The sequence below is a fragment of the Athene cunicularia genome (assembly GCF_003259725.1).
Source record: "Athene cunicularia isolate RWA chromosome 12 unlocalized genomic scaffold, athCun1 chr12_part1, whole genome shotgun sequence".
NCBI classification, from domain to species: Eukaryota; Metazoa; Chordata; class Aves; order Strigiformes; family Strigidae; genus Athene; species Athene cunicularia.
This window is the reverse complement of record NW_020799116.1, coordinates 9224100-9246473: the sequence shown is the minus strand read 5'-3', so window position 1 is coordinate 9246473 and position 22374 is coordinate 9224100. Positions and strand designations below refer to the sequence as shown.

The 22374-nt window shown below is 40.3% G+C and overlaps 1 protein-coding gene across 1 annotated transcript in view; it reads left to right on the top strand.

Annotated features, from left to right (window-relative positions):
• The window catches only part of RYBP (RING1 and YY1 binding protein), a 53321-nt gene extending 32299 nt beyond the window's left edge, over positions 1-21022 (top strand). The window contains exons 2-4 of the mRNA XM_026857560.1: positions 12325-12501; positions 12612-12710; positions 16925-21022. Of these exons, the coding sequence (XP_026713361.1) occupies positions 12325-12501; positions 12612-12710; positions 16925-17177 (529 nt within the window). The 3' untranslated portion in view covers positions 17178-21022. The remainder of the gene's footprint in view (positions 1-12324; positions 12502-12611; positions 12711-16924) is intronic.
• The last annotated feature ends 1352 nt before the right edge of the window (positions 21023-22374 follow it).

Below are 22374 nucleotides of genomic sequence, written 5' to 3'. Positions count from 1 at the left end.
TACCTCAAGTAGGGAACCAGCAGTTTACTAAATAGGCTTCTCCTAAGGCTGTCTCTTAGCGGGAGGAAGAGCTTCAGAATTGAGTATTGCAGTATTGTTTCCTGGCACCACCTGAAACCATCTGGGTCAGTTCCTCACGCCCAGGATTAATAATTTGAAAGCAAAAGTTTCTGTGCTCTCGGGCTGCCCTGTTCCCATGGTGCTGGAAGAGCAGCTATCGATGCCAGCCCAGTGCCTGACCTCTCCCCCGGCTTTCCTGGGCAGCAGCGTGCGTGTGCGGGGTTGCCATGTGTTGTGCTGCCTGGATGGAGCTGGACACCCCAGAATGTCACTTGTACATCTGCGTTCAGCTCTGATTGTGTTCAGAGGACACAAAGGGGAAAAAAAAGCTCCTCTGAGCACATGGTGGTCTTTTGAAAATGCATGTCTGCCTGTCTTATTGTCCTTCAGAGTGTCTTTTATTTCATCTTGTGTTTAGAAAAGCAAACTGATTTATTAAACCATTGACAGTGACTCTTCACTGCAGATTGTGCTGGGATGGAGGTATGAAGGAGTAGGTGGGGTACCATTTACTGGTACCAGTGGGTACTGGCTCCTGGTGCTGTGTTGGCTTCCCAGGCAGTGCTGGGGAGCAGCGGAGCAGCATTTGCTCCACATTGCAGCAACCCTGACATGTCTTAAATTGCATAGCTGCTGCAGGCTGGACCTTTGTTGGCAAAGCTACGTTCCTGGATGTTTGAGGACTCTTGAAATGTTGCTTTCATATGAGAGGAAATCCTATGATTGATTTTTTTTTTTCTAATAGGAGGTTTTGCTTGCTGGAAAAACTCAGTTTCTCTCATTTAGGTAAAGCTTTCAGTGTCTGATGTAGCTGAATTAAAATTACTGCCTTGCTCAATTGGCTTGCCTTTTTTTTTTTTTTTAATGGCATCCCTAGAGATTTAGGGCCTATTGAGATTATTCAGCATCTGTTGTAGAAATGGTAGTTTCTCATTTTGCTTCTGTGTAAACTTAGCCTGGTTGGTATATAATAGAAAAGTTCTTTTTTCTGTGTACAGTGTTCCAGTGTCATGCAAGCACAGTGAAATTTTACTCTGATAAACCAGCCAACCTCTGCATTGCCAGGGGACTCTGCAAAAGAGTTACTCAGTAGAAATTCCTTAGTTGTATTAAAGCAAAGCTATCTAGCCTCTCTATCGAAGGTTAGGTACTCAGTTATCTGCATTTCTTAAAGAGCAACTATTATGTAAATTTAAGCATTCTGCTTAAGTGAGTGGAAACCCCTTTATGTAGTTCTTGCTAGTGACCATTGCTCACAGGTTTGTACCATTGCTCACAGGTTTGCAGGCTGTTTCAGTCCTGTCAGGCTGATTTTTAGGACAGTATTTTGAAAGGGTGACAGTGATTGCAAAAGAAAATTACTCGATCTCTTCATCAGAGCTGAGTCTGTTTTAAAATTTCAGTCTCCAGAAGTTTATAGAAACTCATCTTACTTCAAAGTTAAAATTTACATTCCATTTGCTAATAAAAGTTATGGATATTGAAAATGTGTTGTCAAAACACATTCTGGACTGATGTTTCTGGTGTGCAGCTTCAAAACCTTAAAATCTCATTCAACTCTAGCTGTACAACAGGTGGTGTCTTAGACAAATTATTTAAATGTTGATATTTTTAGAGACATAGATTAGACCATATTAAATTTTCTTAAAAATTAATAAGGCTGCTTCAGGAATGGTACCATATATGTGATGCCACATCAGGCATCTTATGTCAATGTGTACTCAAATTTGGACGTCCTTGGGCATGTTAAAAGAGAGAATACTCTTATAACTCATCTTATTATAAGAGAAAAGTGTAAGTTTGTGCTTACCCAGTAGCACACTTTTAAGAATGATGTTTTCAGAAATGTATTCTACGTTCTAGTTTTAGTACAGACCTTTGAGGGAATCAACAGAATTTAACTGATGTCTCTCTTTTGGTAGGGAGCTCATTTTCCCAGCATCTCTCCTTTTTCTTGTTTGTTTTCCAAGTTTGGTCTCTCTCCTGCTGTGGTTTTGAAGCGTGAAACTTAAGTATCCCAAAACCTGGAGGCAGATGCTTCCGGATGGGACATGTCAAGCTGGATTAAAAGATGCTGTATACATGACAATTTCCTTTACTACTTAAGATTTTGGTGTCTGAAATGGAAATACATATGTTAGCAGCAGCGATATGCTTTTATGACACCAAGTCTGGTATTCCTGGTTTTAGCTTTAGTTAGAGTTGCTAAAACTATTTTTTTCCTCAGATTTTCATTATTTTAATTCATAATACAATAACCACGAGCAGTTGCTTTGGGGAATCTACATGTTAAGTTTTCATTGGACTCATTTATACCCTCATGCTGCCAACTGTACCTAGTTACCCAACAGGAAGTTTTGAGCCTGTTCACTTTCCTCAGGATTATACATAGCTTAATAAACAGTCAAATAGGAAGAAGTATTTAAGTAATTGGTTTTGTTGTAAATCTGAGTATTATATGCATCTTGGTTGCTGCCAGCTTTATGAACTGTTTTCAAATTTTTGCTAGTGAGAGCAGCTTGTTTTTGACAAGCAAGTAAAATGGCCTTAGTTTTATCATCGCTCTGGTGGTAGTAGGCAAGTAAATTTTGTGCTGAGATCAGTGAATTTTCCATAACAATTTTGCAAGTCTTTGTAAATCATGGCACATTTGGTATTTTGCAGTAAGGTGTGTCTGTAGATGAAAACACCGCAACCAGCTGCAAAACAAGTTTTACTGTTTCAGTGTGCAACCTGCTGAAGTACTGATTTGAATTTTCAGCGATGGATTAAACTGAATCTCTGCGTGGATCAGTGAATGGGTCAATAGCATGGTGAGGGCGATTGCAGTATGTTTCTATAAATGAAGCTTGTGTGGCACTTGCAACATATGACCAAAATTATTGGTGACCAAAGAAATTTGCATACCTAAGAAAAATTATTTAGTAATCTCAAGGCCATCTTTTCAAGTTTGGGCTTGGTGTGATTTTTACATTTACAACTGCATCTCATTTCGTAAACACTTGGCTGTGGAGTTTTTTATATGCTAGCACAATTTTTCCACTGCTGTAGAGCTTCTTCCATATAAATGCAGTAAAGGAATAGGAGGAAATGCTTTTTTCTGGATGCTTAGCCGTGGACCTAACTACTATTGGCGGTAAACAAATGCTTAGGCAAGAAGGGAGCAAGAAGAGGGAAGTTGTAAAGTTGTTCTTATTCAACCGGAATTTAGAGTGATGTTGCAATTGGGAATTGATTCTATTTTAATCTATTACATATTGCAGGTTTTGTTTTAAGCAGGAGAGATGTATTGTGTTCTTTTTTTTCTCAATTTCTGATTTGTTTTAAATGTCCCATTAAAAAAAAATCTTAGTAGAAAATTATTTGTGTAAATAGTGGAGCAAGAATGCATCTGAAAAACTAATTTTGGCTATGTACTTTTGTCTTTGATTTTATGTATAGTCATGAATCAGAAGTAGCTTTATAATATTTGTAAGCATAATGAAGTTGTGATCATTCAGAAAGTTCTGCTTCCCCATCAAACAAGACAAAATGTGCTTAAAAGGTGGTAAAGTTGGTGTTTTGCCAATTCCTTACTACCTATACATTTATTTAGAAGTGTCTTGAACTCCTTATTTAAGGAAATGTGCTTTATTTTTTTAATGAAAGCAAAAGCAGCTAATTCAAACCTTTTCCCATTGTAGTCCTTAAAAGATGCTCCTATTGGAAGTAATTCCAGCAGATGAACACAGGCACAATCCTTACCTTGAGTACACAGCTTTTCATTGATGCCTTATTGGGGAGGGGGATGTGTGTGTGTGTGTGTGTGTGTGTATACACACGTATATGTATATTTATATAAAAATACACACACACACACATATATTATATATATACACCCCCCACAAGCTTCTGCAGTGCCCAGTGACGGGGAGTTGTGCAGGTCGGCACCACACAGCCGGCAAGGACTGGGGCATTGGGGGCTGCAGCCTCCACCTGTAGCTCCCAGGACGGAGCCAAGACCAGCCAGGAGCAGTCGCTGTGGTCAGAGCTGGCCTCTTCCAGGGTTTCACATTAGGCAGAAAAGGCAGCTGCCGGGTGAGCATCTGCTGGACAGCCTCGAGGTTTTTGCTGGCACTCTTAGCTGCTGCAGATTAGATATGAAGTTATCTCTTGTTGCAGTTTAGATAGGTGCTATAGACGAGAAGATGGGCAAGACTGCCAGCACGGTGCAAGCTTCCAGGCAGGCTCTTACTCTAAAAGGAGAAACAGAGCAGTATTTCTTCCAAAATTTCAGCATGACTTTTGTTTTGACTCCTGCAGACATAGTAAGTTAAATTTTATGGTATTAGCAGTTAAGTAAACCTCCAGCTCTCTTCCAGTAACTGATACTCAGCACTGTTATTCACCATTGCTATTTTCCCTCCATTCTCTGGTATCAGAGAAGCCTGAAGAACAACTTGTGTTTAACTCTTTATTTTGCCAGCATGTGAGTTCAAATTGAATAGCTGTAAAAGGGGAGATTTGTGGCTCTTGAGAAGTGCTGTTTTGTGGGACAGCTTGTAGGGATGACTCTTCATTCTCCAGAGTGTACAGGAGCTTTTGTTTGCTGCTGTCTCACACTACTTGGTTTCGTGAACCCTCCACAGATGTGTATCGGAATAAACTTGCAGTCCAAAACATGTGCACCTTACAGTGTTAGACATATCTTTTTGCATTATTTTTATAGGGTTGTGTGGTAGAGAAGGACAAATATCCAGGGCAATAAGATAAGCAGAGCCCATGAGACTGCATGGAAAAAAAATCAGGTTTATGATCAATCTCAGGCTTAGTACTTTTAATCCAGAAAGCGCAGTCTGTGATTTTTTTCAATCTGCCTTGGGAAAATGAAAAAAAAGAAGTTTGATGCAAGTTCCATATACTTGCAGAGATGCAAACGCTGGTGCTCCTCCACTGAAAATTTTCTAACAAATTCCCAAGTTGCCCCGTTCTCTGGCTTGGGGCTCCTTTCTTGCTGGTGGCCCACCAGATCCTGAGTCTGGCTGTGCAAGGAGCACTGTATAAGATGTTTCTTACTTAATTGGGTGGGAGGTGAATGATCTTGATTTGTTGTAGTGTCTGCAAATGCTATTGGCAGTTTCCAGTTCTCTGCTTTATTAGAACAGGTGTTTTGAGGAATTATGTGACTACTCAACTTCGGGATGGCGAAATTCTGGTGAAACTGCTTCCAAAAACATCTTGTGGCCTGGACTTCAGACTTTTTTGCACTGGGATTATATGAAACAATGTATATTAAAAAAGAACTGTAAAAGTATTGAAAAACCTATTATACTGTGCTATTGAGCAGTCATACTGAAATCGTTTCATAGATCAGTTCTGGGACTTTAGTACTGGTTTTGCAATTTTTAGCATATTTTCACTAAAAAAGTAATCAGAAACATGAGCTGCAGAATCTGTGCAGTGACAACTCTGGGAATAAAAACTCTTGGATTTATACCCTTTGATTTGCAAATACACAGAAATAATTAAACGTAAGTAATGCTAAGGGTCCTGTAACAAGTAAGAGCTAAGTATTCTTTTTATAGGCATCACTCAAAGAGCTTCAGCTACCCTATAGCATCACAGAGGCAGTGACAAGCCACTTTACAGCAAACAGTAATGCGTGTCATGTTGTGTAAATGGATGTGACAGCTTGCATTTCATTTAATAACTCCCATTCTTAATATGATTTAGAAAAAGGAAAGCAGGTTTCCACCCTAAAAGGCAGGGGGCTGGCAGCTTTGTGAGACCAGTAAATATTAAGTACTGCAAATAATACTGAACTTTTAAAAGTTTAAAAACTTAAGTAGTGTAGGGTGTGTTCAGACTGTGAAAAATGACCCAAAGTCTAAAAACTTCTGGTGAACAGACAAAAAGTTTTAAAATACTCTTCTGAATTCTAAACAGCTCAAGGTTTGTTGTCATGGCCAGGAATAGTTGCTGCAGAGCTGAGGCTCCTTTATCAACGTGGCCTATTCTTGGCTTTTCCAAGAAGATAGGAGACAGTGGGCTAGATGGTCAAGGAGGATGTTGAACAGTTTGTTGGAGGATTTCTAGAGGTGGCCACACTTTTAAATGTACTTATTTTGTGGCCAACAGCTGTTTTGTGTGAAGCTGCTTTCTTTAACTTTTTTTTCTCAAAATCAAAATGTTCAGGCTTAATGCTCAGAGTCTTTCAAACACATTGTTGTTCCCAGCACCTACAGGCCAGAAGTAGATGTCCGTAGATTAACTTCTGTATCTTTAAACACCTGTCTTCTAAACAAAAATGCAACATTAGCACATCAGTGTTAAAGGAAAATTCTGTTTGTTCAACAAAATACTGCTCAGTCAGATACTTCTTGCTGTTTGTCCTTCTAGTCATCTTTTACTGTTTTTATCGTTGCCTTGTGGTCTTGTATTACATGGAGAACTTATCAGATAAATGTATACAGCTTCCATATGCTCTGCAGTTGTGCACTAAGGACAATTTGTCCATTCATCCTTTTTCTTGTTGCTAAAAAGGACCGTGTGGTCATCACAAATGAGCTGGAAAATATGCATGCAAGAATGAGAGCTCACCCCATCGTGTTTATGGCTTAATTTCTCCAAAGTTTTGATGGTTCTGGATGTAAAATTCTTTTAAGGAGATTTTAATTTTTTTAATGTGTTCATGGGTTAGTTTCTAACCTTGCTTTACAGTATTGCTCAGAAGTATGTTTATTGTATTATTGTTCTGGCAATAACTTTTATAAATGCTCACGTAAATACTTTTAGTCTTGTTCTCTTGTTTTTCTTTGAGCAAATATATTTTTGCGTGTGTCTAGGATTATTAAAACAATCATGTACATCACACTGCACAGCATATGAAACACAGTTTCTCAAAGAAACGGCGAGCTGTGCAGAGGTCTGCTGGTATCACTGCTTGCATCAAAGCCAGAACAGCATGAAATTATCCAAATCCCCGGTACTTCATGTTACATGAGGCTTTTGACTCTGAAATCCCACTCGATGCCACTTTCATTCTTCTGCTAACATAGTTATAGGAAAGTAAGAGCAATTGTAATTAGATCCACATTTCTGGGGATTGCCAGATTCCCTCAAGGTCTCTGTGTGTTGCTGTGGGTATGAAACCAGCTGCTGTCTCTGCTCCGCAGTGTCTGCAGGAGGCGGGTGGCTTGTCTTTTCTCAAGGCAGCAGGACCAGAGAAATCCCAAACAGATACAGAAATTAGGGCCACGTGAAAAATATGGTGCAATTCATGCTCCTATATCCCTGTTGAAATCCAGGTCTGAGTAACTACCGTGTGTTGGATGTGCAGTGATGTGTGCTCCTCCACCCCTAAGCCTAGTTGCAGGAGTTAGGAGTGGAGCAGCAGAATTCCTGAGCATCAGAGCTCTGGATTTAGTCCTGACACAGGCTTAAAGGGAAGCTTTGAGATACAGAAGAAAATGCAGATAGTGAAATGCTGCAAGATGCTTGCCAGAACCTTAAAAATACAGGGGGTTTTGTGTTGGGTTTTTTTTTCATTTTACTTTTATTATTTCAAGAGCACACTAACACAGGCAGTGAGAACTTCAGGAAAGTTCTTGCATTTATTCCACTTCCCATGAGCCAGACATCTCAGTGTCACTTTGTATGACAACGTGAGGGTATAGTATTTGCAGGCGTTAACACTTCTGTAGAGGTCTGTTACTAAAAGGTAGTGATAAAGACCTCGGTGCCAAAACCATGCCCTGAATAGGCAAATATATGCATCAGTATGTCCTTGCTATAAAGATCACAAATTGTTGTGCAATTATCTGCTCCTGTGATGTAAACTACAGTTTAACTAATATGAAAAAATTTATTTGTCTGAAAGTAACTTTGAAAGCACACTTTAGTTCAATTGCTTAGTTTTAGAGGGGAGAAGACAATCCTCTTTATGCTGACAAAATAAAAAGGTTGACGTTCATTTATTTGGATCTTGATGGTAGAGCCTTTACATAGGCTGTCGCTTAAATTAGGGGAAAATTGTTCTAGCAAATGTTCAGGTAGAAGGAAACCTACATATTTCAGATACTTGCATTGAAAATTATTCTTATAATCTTCATCTGTTGGCATTGTCTACTGGCATGTGTTACTACTGCACAATACTGGATTCTCCATTTTTGAAAGCCCTCACCTGGCACTAGGTGCAGAGTAGCGTAAGTAATGGTGGCCACCAAGGTGTAATAGCACACTTCAAGTTGTAGAGACACAGATTAGGAGGAATCAAGCAGAGTCTTGTAGCAGACGTTGGGCACTGCTGGTTTGGAGAGGACCCAGCATGGACCAGGGAACAGATATAGAAAACGCCCATCTTCATCTTCTCCTCGGGAAGACCCGGTGGCCTGCAAGAAGCAGCAGAGCACTGTGGCTCAGCATTTTGTGTCTGCTTAGGAATTCAAGAACCAAGTGTAATACTAAGTATTATATCTCTTCAAATATTTTTTTTGGAAGTTGAGACTTGTTAGCTGTGTAATGTTGTTACTTTAAACCTTCTAGTGAATGACGATATAGTTGTTCCTTGAGTATGAGTGCTGATTAGAAAGCTTGGAAGAGTTTGCATTGGCATTTGATTTTTGTCCCTTAGATGTATTCTTCGTTTATATGAACAGTTTAATGTTACAGAAGGTAAGATGATGAGTCGATTTGGGAGTAAAAAATGGTTAATACTTGTTTGTGTGGCTGTTTATTCTTACAAGAACTTTAAAGTGGTTTCAACTCTCTCTTCAGGTTATTCTACTCAAGTGATAACTTATTTTAATATAATGGTGGTGTATTTGGGTTGAAACATTCTCTTTAGAGGTTGCAAACACCCCCACCCCACCCCCCCTCGTTAAAGAAAAAGGCCAGCTGGAACTAAATTAGGGGCAGAGAGCCTCACACTGTACTGTTCAAAAACAGAAAAAGAAAAAAAGGGATATTTCTGTTCTTATGACTTCAAATTCTGTGGTAGAAGCCAGAGCATGTTAAATCATTGTAGCTCAAGTGGAAATGAAGCTTGGTTCTCTCCACTGATATTTTTTGTCTTCCTTGTTCAAATTATGAAAGGGAAGTTGTCTAGTATCCACTGCAAAGTATTGTTGAAATTACTGTTTTCCTTATTTCTAGAAGGCAATGCAAGCTACCTGCTGCCACAGCTGGAGAAAACTTCACAACATTCATGAGGAGGGTGGCTGCTTTGACAGCGTGATTAGGATGTGGCACAGATGGCTGTAGAGGCAGGAACAGTGTCTGGAGGGGTGATCTGTGCTAGGGATGCTAGATTAGATTAGTGTTAGCCCTTGAAGTGTGGTTTTGGTAGGCAGGGAAACTTGGAGCAAGTTTGGGATATTGCAGCTACTTTACTCGATTGTGGTTACTATGGTTGTAGTTTGCTGTGGTTAAAAATGCGCCGCTCTACTTGCTTTGCTTGGCTTTTTTGTAAAGGACTTGTAACCAGTGTATCCTGGCTGTAGTGACAGTGTGGGCCTTATTTGAAGGATTTTATAACTCCTATTATTATTGCTATTAGTATACCAGTTGCTTCATTTACCTGCTTTTTAACCTTCTTAAACTTGCTGCTTGTGTGAGTGTAATGGTCAAAATAGGAATTGGAATTAGATTATTTGTGTTACTTTAAAAAAAAAAAAAATCTGTTGTAGTAGGACAGCAGATCTTGAAACACGCTCAGTGTTGACCAAAGTCTCAGCAGCTTTCTGCTTTCTCCCTCGGTGTAGCAGGAGAAACCCCATCAGCAGGGCTGGTCCCCTGCCTGCCCATGCTGCTGCCTGCTCTGTTCGTTTTCAGTTTGGCGTTTGCCCCTTCCAGCGAGCCATTGTGGCATGTAAGAAGGAATATGCAAATGTGGGGTTTGGAGAAGTTGTGATAGTTATGACAGTGGCTGGCCAGAAAACGATAAGACTTAATAAATGTAGTGTGCCATCACAGGCACAGATAAGGAGTGGAAGAGCATGGGGTAAAGTGTCTCCATGGGAGCGCTCTGAGGCTGGTCTTTTTTTGGATTCCAGCCTTCTCTAGGGAAATGCGATGTGACTTATTTATGTATTTTCTAAATTTTAATTTAAAATTGAAGTTTCCATTTTAAAATTTTTATCTTCATTCAAGCAGTGCAGCAGTTCTGCAACAGGAACAGCAGCTCAGTAGCTGCAGAGGTTGGACATAAGGCTTGGAAATAACATCACGAGCAGATTCATCAGAATCGTGCAAAGTATAAGAATTTTGGAGGTGCTCTCAGGCTCCTCAATTGGGATTTCCCATGAATGGCTTGGGTTTCTGACTTAGCTGGTTGTGTAAACAGCAAATAACTAAGTCTGGGCAGAAGTGGCAGCTTCAAGCAGTGAGGTTAATCATGTATAGTCATGTAGGGAGATGCTATCTGCCCTCTCTTTGAAGATTTCTTGTCACTTTATCTCTTCTCCCCCTTTTTGAGTACACAGTCAGCAGATTGCTTGACACAGGCTAGTTTTGTCAGCTTTTAGTGTGGTTGCATCAATCTGAAAATCTTTTCCATGTAACCAAAGCACTTTTTCTTAAGTGTTTATTCTCATTTAGCATCTTTGCATTTAAAGTCCCGTATACAGCAATTTCTGTCTGTATGACTATCTTCACTGTTCCAAGGAACAGGTAACTACTTGATCTGATCTGCAAAATGTTTCAGAATCATCGTTATTTAAAGCTGAAGCCCAGATCATCTTTGTTCATTCAGAAATGATTGTAGCATAAAATGAGTTACAGTTTCCATGTTGGGTGAAAAATCCAAATGCTAGTGGTGTTGAGCTAGGTCGGAGGCCTGATTACAACCTGTTGCATAGACTTTATAATAAGCTGTGGTAGTGAAATGAACTATTTGAGTATATCTGGCTTCAGTGAGATCATCTTGGTACAATTATACAGCAAGCCAAGAGCAGCTTATTAGATACTTGGATTTTCCTGTGACGGTATAGAACTTTTCTGGGTGTTCCGTTGTATGTGTCATGTCTAAAAGCAGATGCTACATGTGAGCAGTTAGTGTTTTGTACATTGTTTGTTTTGTTTGGGTTTTTTTTTTAACACACGAAACCACTAAGTAGCTTCTTAAAATCTATCTAGATGTTTGTAGTAAAAACTGGGTGCAGGTACAGAGCTCTGCAGCAGAAACCCTTGGGTTTCTGTGTTCCAGTTGTTGACTTAATGATAATGATGCTATGGACAAGCTTGAGCAACTGTTGCAATTAGTATTCAGTTCATAATGGATGACTAATGACATTGATAACCTGGTTCTCTTCCTCTGCCCCAAGCTGAGTGGACACAGGGAGTATAGATCTTTCTGGCATGTTGAAGGAGGCAAACTGATAATGAATAGTTAAGAGTATTCAGAGTATGAACTGCTTTGTGATATGCCAGGCCAGGAGGGAGAGGTTTTGAGTTGTTAAGCTGAGAGGACATTAGAGTTTGGATAAGGAATGTAGATGAGACAAAGGTATGAATTTCTGCAAGATATGTGAGGACCAATAACCAAGGTATTGGTTACGTGCAAAGCTACCTGTTTGTGTAAATCATAATTTGAAATGGAAATAGACTTTGAAAGGCAGTTTGCTTGTGTATTTTGTCCGAGCACCACTGGGGACTGCAGACAATTGTGTGAAGATGGTGTGTCGGAGGCTGGCACGGCCATTCCCCCGTGGAAGTGTGAATGCCTGCTTGTCTTCTGTGCTCCTGCCAGTGAGCTTCAGTCTCAGCCCTCGGGAACAAAGTCATCTCAGTTACCTTCTGTTGTCGTTGTTATTTGTGCGAGGTTTGCTGCTTCAGGAAACCAGAAGCTCATTTGAAAAAATAAATTGAAAGATATGGAGACTGATGTTTATCAGGAACTTATTTTTATTACTCTCTCTGTTCCTTCTCTTAAAGTGTAGCCACAGTGTGTAGCTGGCAACTTCTTGAAAGCTGCTTTTTCACTGTTGTCCCTGCAACATTGGCTGTGATTTCATGACACAGATGGAAGGAAGGGTGCATTATACTTAATGTTAGATGAGGTTAAAAACTGATGAAAAGGCAGTTTGGAATATTTCTTGATTTTAGAATTTCTGTCTTGTTTGGTGGTAGCAGCAGTAGTACTTCATGTTAAATAAGGACATCCATTTGGTTCTTTATAAGTGGAATATTCTTCCTTGGTTGCTGAAAGAAATCTTCATACTGCTTTTGGTGAAGTAATTTTTACTGTGTAAAACTGACTATAGATTTCTCTTTTTATTGTCATTATAGAAAACCTAGAATAAATTCTCAGTTGGTGGCACAACAAGTTGCCCAGCAATATGCAACCCCACCACCACCTAAGAAGGAGAAGAAGGAGAAAGTGGAAAAACAAGACAAAGAAAAACCTGACAAAGAGAAGGAAATTAGTCCAAGTGTTACAAAGAAGAACACTAACAAGAAGACCAAGTAAGTTTGAAGGACGCAGTATTAAATGCTGAGTGATTTCATTAGCACTGTCCATTAATTGTGCGGTTAAACTAACATCATACTTTCCCTCTTCCCTCCAATTCTTACAGACCAAAGTCAGATATTGTGAAAGATCCTCCTAGTGAAGCGAACAGTATACAGTCTGGGAATACTACAACAAAGACCAGCGACTCAAATCACACTTCAAGGTAACTTTATGCTAAAGTTAAGCACTGGGTATCTGAGAATTCTGAGAATTGCTAAATAGTAGCCGCTTTTTTTTTTTATTATTATTATGGACAGAGACAGAACCCATGGGGTCTGTCAGTGTTAGTATGGCAAGACCATCAGTGGCCACGAGCCTTCTCCATGTACAAGCCCTCAAACACTCTGCTGATGAGGACAGATTCAGGCATTGGAAATATTTGTTGTATTCTCCACTCAGTTTTAATTTCTCTGCTAAAATAATTGTGTTGTCAATTGAGCAGTAATGCTTTTGGCTGTAAAACACAGTAGGGGAAAAACATTAACCAGCAATCTTAGCAGTCTTTATCAAATTCTTATCCTCACTAGGTAGCAGTAACAAAGGTTACTTTTTTACTTATCCATAATTCAGTCACTGTAATTTTCAAGATAATTTTCCAAGTATTCAGGAATTAAAAGACACTGTGAACAGAATTGCTAGAATCTTGCTATCGACAAAAAATGTGAATGGTTGGTTTTATGTTTGTCTAAGTTTCAGATGAGTAGCTGTCTGTAGAGAGAGGTTTATTCCTGGTCTTGCCTATACTGATACTCCATGCTTGTTTTCTTTAAGTAGTGTCTTGTGCTTTATTTCTTAAATAAAAAATTCAGCATCAAAGGACAGTTTTTTATGTTATTGAACTTAGCTAACTACAGGAGGCAAAATTCAACTGGGCACTTTGCCGATGTGGGCCATATAAGAATTGCATCTCTTTATAAAATGGGCTGTAATAAGTATTTTATAGTGAAGCCACATGAACTGAAGCAATGTTAGTTAGCTGCAAACAGTTGTAAAGCACATGGGAGATATGGTTCACACTGCTGTTAGCATTAAGGTTGGCAAGACATAACTCTGCAGAAAACTGTTCTCTTGGAGGTTTTTAAATAATAGCATGAAAACGTTTAATAGGAGTGAATATCCTTTACACAGTAACAGGCTTGAAGGTAGTGAAGGCAGTGTGAGATTTGCTGTGCTTGAAGACTGATCTGTTGCAGGGACTGCTATTAACTCTTCCTTGGCCCCCAAAGATCAAAGTGTCCATTCCTGATTCAATTAGAGAAATACAGCTTTATTGCAATGTGTTTTGGGGGTGGTTTTTGTCCTGTTCATTTTGAAATGGTACTCATTTTGAGACTTAGGATGCAGGAGACTTGATGTATTTGACTAATGACATAATATTAAATTGATAGATTACATCAAATAATTGTTTTTACTTCTTGAGGGAGTCACTCTGTCTACTGCAGAGTCTTTTAGTCCATGTTTTGTGGCAAGCTTTTGTCATTCCTAATTAATCCTTAATCGCATCAGGTCTAGCTGGATGTTTTTAAGGGATACATCATCTCCTCCAGTTCTTAATGTGTCTTTTTAAAGTATTTAGTTTAGTGGAACTTTTCTTGCAATTCACTGCTCTCAGGAGTACTGTCAAGAGCCTTTTTAAAGGATCCTATTTTTACAGTCACAAGTTATCTCTCAGGGTTTTTTTTTATTTCCAGATTTCTTGACTGTTTTTTTGTAAATTATCTTTTAAGGATCTCTGGATTTTTAAGAAATTCTGTTTAAACTTCTTGAATAGTGTGCCTGTTTCTGAGAAAGTATCTTGGTTTATTCTCTGTCTTCCTGTATATTACCAGATTTATTTGTTTTGAAACACGTTTCTTATTTGGCCATAAACCTTTTTAGCTGTAAACGTGAAGCATCAAGGTATTCTGCAAAATAATATGTGGATGGGCCAATCCCTTTGCCTTCTATAGGAAACCAAAAATTGTATGTCTATGCTGAAGATATTTCCTGGAGGTTTCCATCTGTACTTCATCAGCTCTTTGCACAGGGGAGACGCCTAAAACCTCCTGCCGAAATGGTTGGAGGGCTCAGTTCTAAAACTGACATTGAGAATACGTTTCTGAGTGGGACTGTTGAGAAATCCTGTACCTCAGCCCTATTTCGCCCCAGTCCTTCCATGTTCCTTCATCATGGCATTTAAAGATGCATGGACAGTTTTATTCGGGTACTTGGTGCATGACTTATCTCAAAGGCTGCCAGTAGCAGGAGCTTTTCTGGGCAGAACTCAATGAAACTTAGGCCATGTGAACTGCTTTTTCTTTCTTTTCTTTTTTCCTTAATATGGCTATTGATGCTGATTTTTGATAGACATGGTCAACCCTGTAGAAAGGTAGAGGCAGTAAGGTCTGTTCTGGTATCTGGGCCAGCATTTTTTTGGCTGTTTCTCAGTGCGAGAGCAAACAAATGACCCAGGCAAATTACAGGAAGAACTGGGTTTCCTAGAGGAACTGGGGGCTTAGAGAGGAAAATACGTACTTGTACTATGCTTCCGGGAGCGCTTGCTGCTGTGTTTGCTGCCGATGCTTTGAGGGCAGCCTGCATCTGCAGAGACGCTATCTGAAAGCTGACGGAAACCCCAAAACTTGCTGAGCTAGCTGGCCTTTCCTGTTACCCACAAACAAGGTGACATCATTTAATCTAGCCTGTGGTTACGTGTTGAATTTGCCAACTCCTGCAAGCGCGTATGTACAACGCATACGTGTGGGGGTGTGTGTGTGTCTCACTGCTGCGGGAATTCACGAAGCACAGCTGTGGGTTTGAAAAGGCTGGTCGCTGAACCAAGGGGCTGCTTCAAGTAGGAGGTTTTACTGACTATTATCCCAATTTTAATTGTATTTTCTATCTATTATAAATGCTTTTCCTCTAGTACTTGTTCAAAATTAAAACAGCCTCCTAGGTTAGATATGAAAATACTATTTTTGTTGCAGTAACTTCATTTTTGGTAAGGAAGTTTGCCGAAATACAATTGTTCTATTTTTGAAGCTGTACATCCGTCCTTAATACTCTTTTTGATTCTGTCTAGTTATAGAATATCACTTGGATAGCTACTACTTAAGGACTTTCCCCTTGTTAACTCACCACCGCAAGCTATTGAGTATGCATGGCAAATACAAAGTCGGCATAATTTCCTTTTTGTTTTGTTTTGTTTTGACCGCACTAGTCTAGTGTGCTGCAGACAAGGAGGAGGAGGAAAGGCAGATTGGTTTAAAATCTGGAGCTTGATCCCAAAGTAAACTAACCTTCCTTCCATCACTTGGAAGAAGGCAGTTCTCAGCAAGCTACTTTTCACTGATGTATAAAGACTCTCCTTTTTTAATTTCCCTATTGGGAATATTCCACTGCTTAAGCCTGACCCTTAATTAGGAGCAGAAGCTGTAAATTGCAGCAGTCGCTGCAGCTGACTTGGAATTTGCTGGTAGCTGGAGGAGTGTCCAAGGTTTGTTGTATCAGAGCTTTGGATCAGCCCCTCAAATGTGCATGAATGTCAGCTTCCTAGAGACTAGACCCTTATTAGCTACATTACTAATTGAATGATAGCACAGCATGCAAATTACTGAGATAATCCTGAGCTATAAATACCAGTGTGTTCTTTTCTGGTGGTTTTAATTTTTTTTTCTTTTTCTTTCTTTCTTTCTTTCTTTCTTTTTTTTTCTTTTTTTTTTTTCTTACCCTAACCAAAAGTGCTAGCTGCAAGAAATACTGTTGTACATTCTGGATTTTATTTACAATAGCCTCGGTTCCAGAGGGAACATTTTGAGCGATTTTATACATAGGCTGATTGGGCATCTGATTTGTATAAGCTCAAAGCAGTTGAAAGAGAAGCCAAGTTGTCCCAGTGCCTGTGTTTGCAGCTGCAGAGTTCCAATACGGGAATGAAAGAGCCATGGTCAAATGCTTTCATGTGGTTTTGTATTGCAGAGTCACAGCCTTGTCTCATAACATCAGGGCACATGATGAGATGGTGAATTTAGATAAGATAACTCTTTCATCTGCCCCTTGGGGAGGAGATCCTTCGGTCTGTCTGGCTCCTGTCCGCTTGGCTCTGCTGTAGTGTCCTCCTTTCTGGCAGGGCTGGATTAGGGATAAGTCTACAGCAGAGTACCCTTTGCACAGCTCTGCAAGACAGGTTTTTCCTCTGGGGCTGAGCAGCCCTCGCAGCCCGGGCTGTGGCAGGGAGCAGGAGGTCAAACCTTTGTTTGTTCCTCCCAGTTATTGCCATCTGCACGGGCGAGCAGAGGACAAGTCACACTGAGTTTGTTGTCAAATGCTTTTGCTAATAAATTTTTCCTTTCTTGATTATTTTTATCCTTTTTATTAATGTTTTCTCATTTATTTTAGACCCAGACTGAAAAACGTGGACAGAAGTACCGCACAGCAGCTGGCAGTCACAGTGGGAAACGTCACAGTAATTATCACAGACTTTAAAGAAAAGACTCGCTCCTCTTCCACGTCGTCTTCTACAGTGACCTCCAGTGCAGGATCAGAACAACAGAATCAGAGCAGCTCGGGCTCTGAGAGCACAGACAAGGGCTCGTCCCGTTCCTCCACGCCAAAGGGGGACATGTCGGCAGTCAACGACGAATCTTTCTGAAAATTGCACATGGAGTTGTGGAAACTATGAATCAGGGTATGAAATTCAAACACTCCACCTGCCCATGTTGTTCAAATCCTGGAGAGCCTCTTCTGTGCTTGAACACACACTATCTCGGACATCGACCTCTTACTGATGCAACCAGGATAATTTCTGCTTGCCGTGGGCATCTGGCCACCAAGGAATTTCTCACCCTAACGATTACTCTTGACACTTTTATGTATTCCATTGTTTTATATGATTTTCCTAACAATCATTTATAATTGGATGTGCTCCTGAATCTACTTTTTTATAATATCTGCTGTGCACAATTTTCCATGAACATTACAACTTTTTGTTTTGGGGTAGGGAGCGGGTGGGGAGAGAAGGGGGCTTTATTTATTGCATTCACAAACTCCATCCTCTTTCGACATATCCTTTTTAAGTTCAGTTCTTCTTCCAGTTATACTGTGTACTATCAGTTTTGATATAAATTATATATAAATATATATATAAATAAATATATATAAAGGGTTATTTGAAACCAATACATGGAAACGCTGGTGCTTGAAACACTGTGAAGTGAAAAAAAAAAAATAATTGAACAGTTCAAGATCTGGGACAGTCCGCTTCTGTGAAAGTACTGAAACTGAAATGGAACTGGTCTTAGGTGAAAAGTGTTCCTGAAAGTTTGAACCTGGATGGGACCTGTTCTCTCTATTGTTCCTTCCCCGTTTCTTCCCTAAGCAATGGCTAAAATGTACTGGACACATGGTTTTGATTTTTATAGCTTGGGATCTGAAATGAGAAAAGCTTGCTCCAGGTAGCTTGTATTTCCACTACGGTAACTCAGACTGGGTGCGAGTTCGTGCCCAGCTGGAGTGTAAGTGTTCACAACCAGACTGGTGCTGGCATGCCACGGAGTCATGTATTTTGGTAATATGAGCATTGCTGCGTTGTGCATAGCCAGTCCCACGGACGTTTGGTGTCCTTTAGATTTAATGACTCTTGTCCACTTGCATCAGTGACCGAGGTAACTTTAGAACTGGAGCGGTTTGCTTTGGGTTGGAAGGCAGCAGGGAGCCGCAGGGCTGGGAGCAATCGTGGGCTGAGGGGCCAAGCTGGTGTTTGTTCCAGCCAGCGGCACGTGGGTCGGTCGTCGTCAGCCCCCTTCCGTCTGTCCCGTCCGTGCTGTTGGAGTGGCTCTTCTCCTTGAAGTCCATCCATATTCTGAGAGTGTTTTCTGAACAGCATCTCGTCCAGTGATGACATCGGGCTTGTCAGCATTTGGACACTTCTGGGTCTCCTGCTGTGGGAGCAAAAGTAGGGAAAAGCTTTCATGCTGGCAAGTGAGCGACATGTGTGGCTCATGCTCATGACCAGCATCTCCTTCGTTCTTGCTCTAAAGCTATTCAGACTGTAATTTCTTTTCCTGGCCTGTTAGTGTTGCTTTACAGTTTACCTTCCATGCATTATCCTGCTAAAACACTAGGCTGAAGAGGTGAAACAAGCTTTTTTTTTTAAAAACAAACAAACAAACAAACAACAGAACAAACCCTGAACCTCTTTGGCTTTTTGTCTTTATTTAGTGGCCCCAGGGTGCGTTGCAGTAATTTCAGATGCAGAGGCTGTGGCTTCATTTGACATCAAATACATAACTTTTGGGCGTGATGAAAGAAGGGCCACATTTTGACAACTTTGTGCCAGCTTGTTATATTGTGAATTATTTGCGTAGCAAGAGTGATTTCTCTTTGTGGAGGCAACTGATTTAAGATTTCCTTTAAAAATCTGTGTGGTTTTGAGTAGCAGACATAGGTTCCTTCCACACCGGCGACAGAAATGTGTGAGTAAGGGATCTGTTACAACCCCTGCTCAAAGATACATGGAGTGGCAGTGCCTTTGCAGCAGTGGTTTTATTCTGAATATGTTAACGTGGGCACCCTGACTTAATTCTGCTTATATTCACAGTATAGGCTGTCTTTACCTTTTTAAGCATTTTTAAAGTATTTATTAAAGAACCAAAGGAAACCAGATGCTTCCTATGAGCATCAAGACAATTTATTATACATAGTTTTAAATACTATGAATTTCTCAATCCACATTTTAACATTAGTGGGATATTGCAAAGACATTCCTTTTCCAGTTTTTACTATTCCTTTAAGGGTCTCAGGGAGGGTAAACTGGTCAGCCATATTTATTTATTTTACTGAAATGTATTGGAATACTTTTTTAAGAGAGATTTTTTGAAGATGCCCCTGAACTTGTATATTTTGCACTGCTTTATAAATGATCCATTATCAATTAGGCTTGCGTGCATCTCGGCCATGATCCAGCGAAGAGTGTGAGCGAGTGGCGAGTCCCTCTGGCTTCAGTGGGGCTAATTCTGGTGCTTTGAGTCAAACCACACGCTTGCCTTCTTTGTTGAATCTGGGACTTTGTGCAAAAAAAAAAAAAAAAAGCGCATTGTGTGTACCAGGAAATTGCTTCTTTTTCAATTGAAAATGGACCTGTAGGTCAGTTGAAAAAGCTTTAACGCCATAACCAGCTACTCATGGCTACTGGTAAAGTTGGTAACATCTGTCTCTTTGGGCGTGCCTCCTCGATAAAAGTAGCTTGCTATAAATAAGTGGGAAAATTTCTTTGGAACAATCGACCTGTAATTCTGCATTCAGTAGAAATTGATAGCTAAGCATTGAACCTCCCCGGCCTCATCCGTAGTTGTTGTGTTGTGCATTTGAAGGATAGCATTTGCTTTTACACTTAATTTCTGAAGTTAGCATCCCCATGGCACGTGTCCACGGGTGGGGTTCCCCCCGTGCTGTGTCCATGGGTTATCTCGCTGTTGGTGGGGAGCGTGTTTAAGAACCAAACCAACCAAAACACTAGTGTAGGGGAAGGACCAGATTTGTGGTGTTCAGTGGCACAGAAAGCAGGTAAGTAAAGCACAGTGTTACCTTTGCAAAGTTTCAACTCTTACACAGACACACACACACACACAGACACCAACACAGCTTGCCTGACTTGCTCAGTTTGACGTAGTTCTGCAAAGGAAAAATGACAGCGTTTTACACCACCAGGCTATTTATTTTAATTGGAACACTTTGCTTGTTTCAAATTGGACAGATCGAAAATTTGGCAGCAGCTTCTGTGAGTTTATTTCCACTGAGATGTTTTCACCTGCCTTACCAAGATCATTCTCAGTCTACTTTTTTAAGCTCTACCATAAACTTAAATTATTGAAAATTTATTAATTGCTGACTATATAATAACCTTTGCTTGTATGTAACCGAATGGTTTTAAGAGCCAACATTTAGAGTATGACAATGGAGCTGAACAGTTTTTAATGCGCAAGCAGTTCTGTTCTTGTGTATGACTTGTAACCTTAATTTACTGTGTAAAGATGGTTACATTATTTCCTTAGCTTTGTTTGTTGGAGACAAATATAGAATGCTTGTTTAAGTATGTCAAAACATAATCTTATCTTGTGGATTTTTATGTTAATGTATTATACGAGCTATATTTTTCATTTGCCCAGAAAGACAGCTTGTATAACGCTTTTGAAAGTTTTTCCGCTCTGTAAAGTCTTTAGAGCTGACAGTCCTGTTAGGTTTGTTTTAATCTTCATGCTAAAGTGTCAATGGTGGTTTTGTGAACTGGTCAGAAATTCACAGGTCTTAAATGTTTTTGGGAAATTTATATTGGACACTGCTCTTTGTCTAGCAAATAAAAGATGTTAATATATTCCTGTTACTGGCATGTGCACGACTGTTATTAGAAGCCACTTTATCATTTTCCTGCTTTAAATAGAAATGTCTATTTATGAATTCTGCTTGTAGTTTTTTCACAAATAAAATAGTAAAATTTAATTAAATCTGAAAGCTCTCTTTTTTGGGAGATGCCAGTATTCAGAAAAAGTGGAGAGTCCTGTTGAAGCAGTTTGTCAGTCTGTACATTTTGTCTGTGAGCCACCGCTCGAGCACCCCACTTCTGCAAACACAGGGTTGTGCACGTAGAAAACCTCTCTCGAGTGAGTAAACCCAGTTTGTTCCCTGGGACTAATGACATACGGAAAGTTTGTGGTGGATGTGTCTGCAGAATTTGGGTTCTGGTACTGCGAAATAATATTTTTTCCCCTTTCTGTAGCTGCAGAAACAGGTTTAGTGCAGAGATTTTGGTGAAAGCTATTGGGAGTTCCTTCAGCTGTCTTGTGCTAACAAACTCCCATGAGTTAAATTAATAAAACTTAATTGAGAGCCTAATTGTAATTTTGTAGTTTAAAAATACTGGTATTTTGCAAGCAGTGTTTTGGTCCATTGCCTAGGAAACAAGGTGATGTGAATTGCTGTGCCCTTTCTAGTTCATATTTTTCCCCCACTTGAGACTGGAGAGGTGTGATGTAACTGTTCACGTGAAGTTGAAATTTGAAAACCAAGCAATAGGTAAAATGCAAAGGGAAAAAGTCTTACTCTGAAGCTTTTTCTCAGATGAGGACAGTTCCTAAACTAAAAGACGTTTGGATATTTTTGTGTATGCTGGGGGAAGTGTGTGTTACAACTAGAGGTTGCTTTAAAAAAAAAAACAACCTGTGCAAACAGACTCTTAAATGCTTTTAACCTCAGTTGGAAGTGATTCAAATCCTTTGTGCCAAGAATAAGAAGAAACAGGAAAGGTAGTGGTTGTTCTGCCGACCTGAAAAGCACTTGCTTGGCATGTTGGATGAGTGAGGGGAGAAACGGTCCTTGCCTTGAAGGGGGTACGGTCCCCATCCTCGACCCACAACCAGCCGTGGGTGCCAGAGCAGCAGCTGCCTGGGCAAAGCAGCAAGAGCTGCGGGGAGCAAAGGAAATGAGCTTCATCTTCATGAGCATCCACCTCCTCCATCATCAGGTGGAGGCTTGGATGGAGCCAGCAAACCATTTCCATGGCAGCACTGGTACCTGCCAAGCCTGCCCACTCACCACTTCACTGGGGGTTCAGTTGACCAGTCTCCTGGAAATCCCTTGCCTTGGAGCCGTGTGAGCCGAGAGCCACATTTGATGCTGGAGCTGTGGAGTTGATCCCGCTGTGGGGAAGGAGGCCGAGGGCCGCGGGGATAACGGCACCCAAGGCTGCCTCAGGGTACGTACTGGGCTTAGGTTTGTGTGTGTTACCTATAAGGAGTACAGATGGGGATGGGAAAATCTACTTCATGGCTCTTTAGGGTTTTGTAAACTTATTT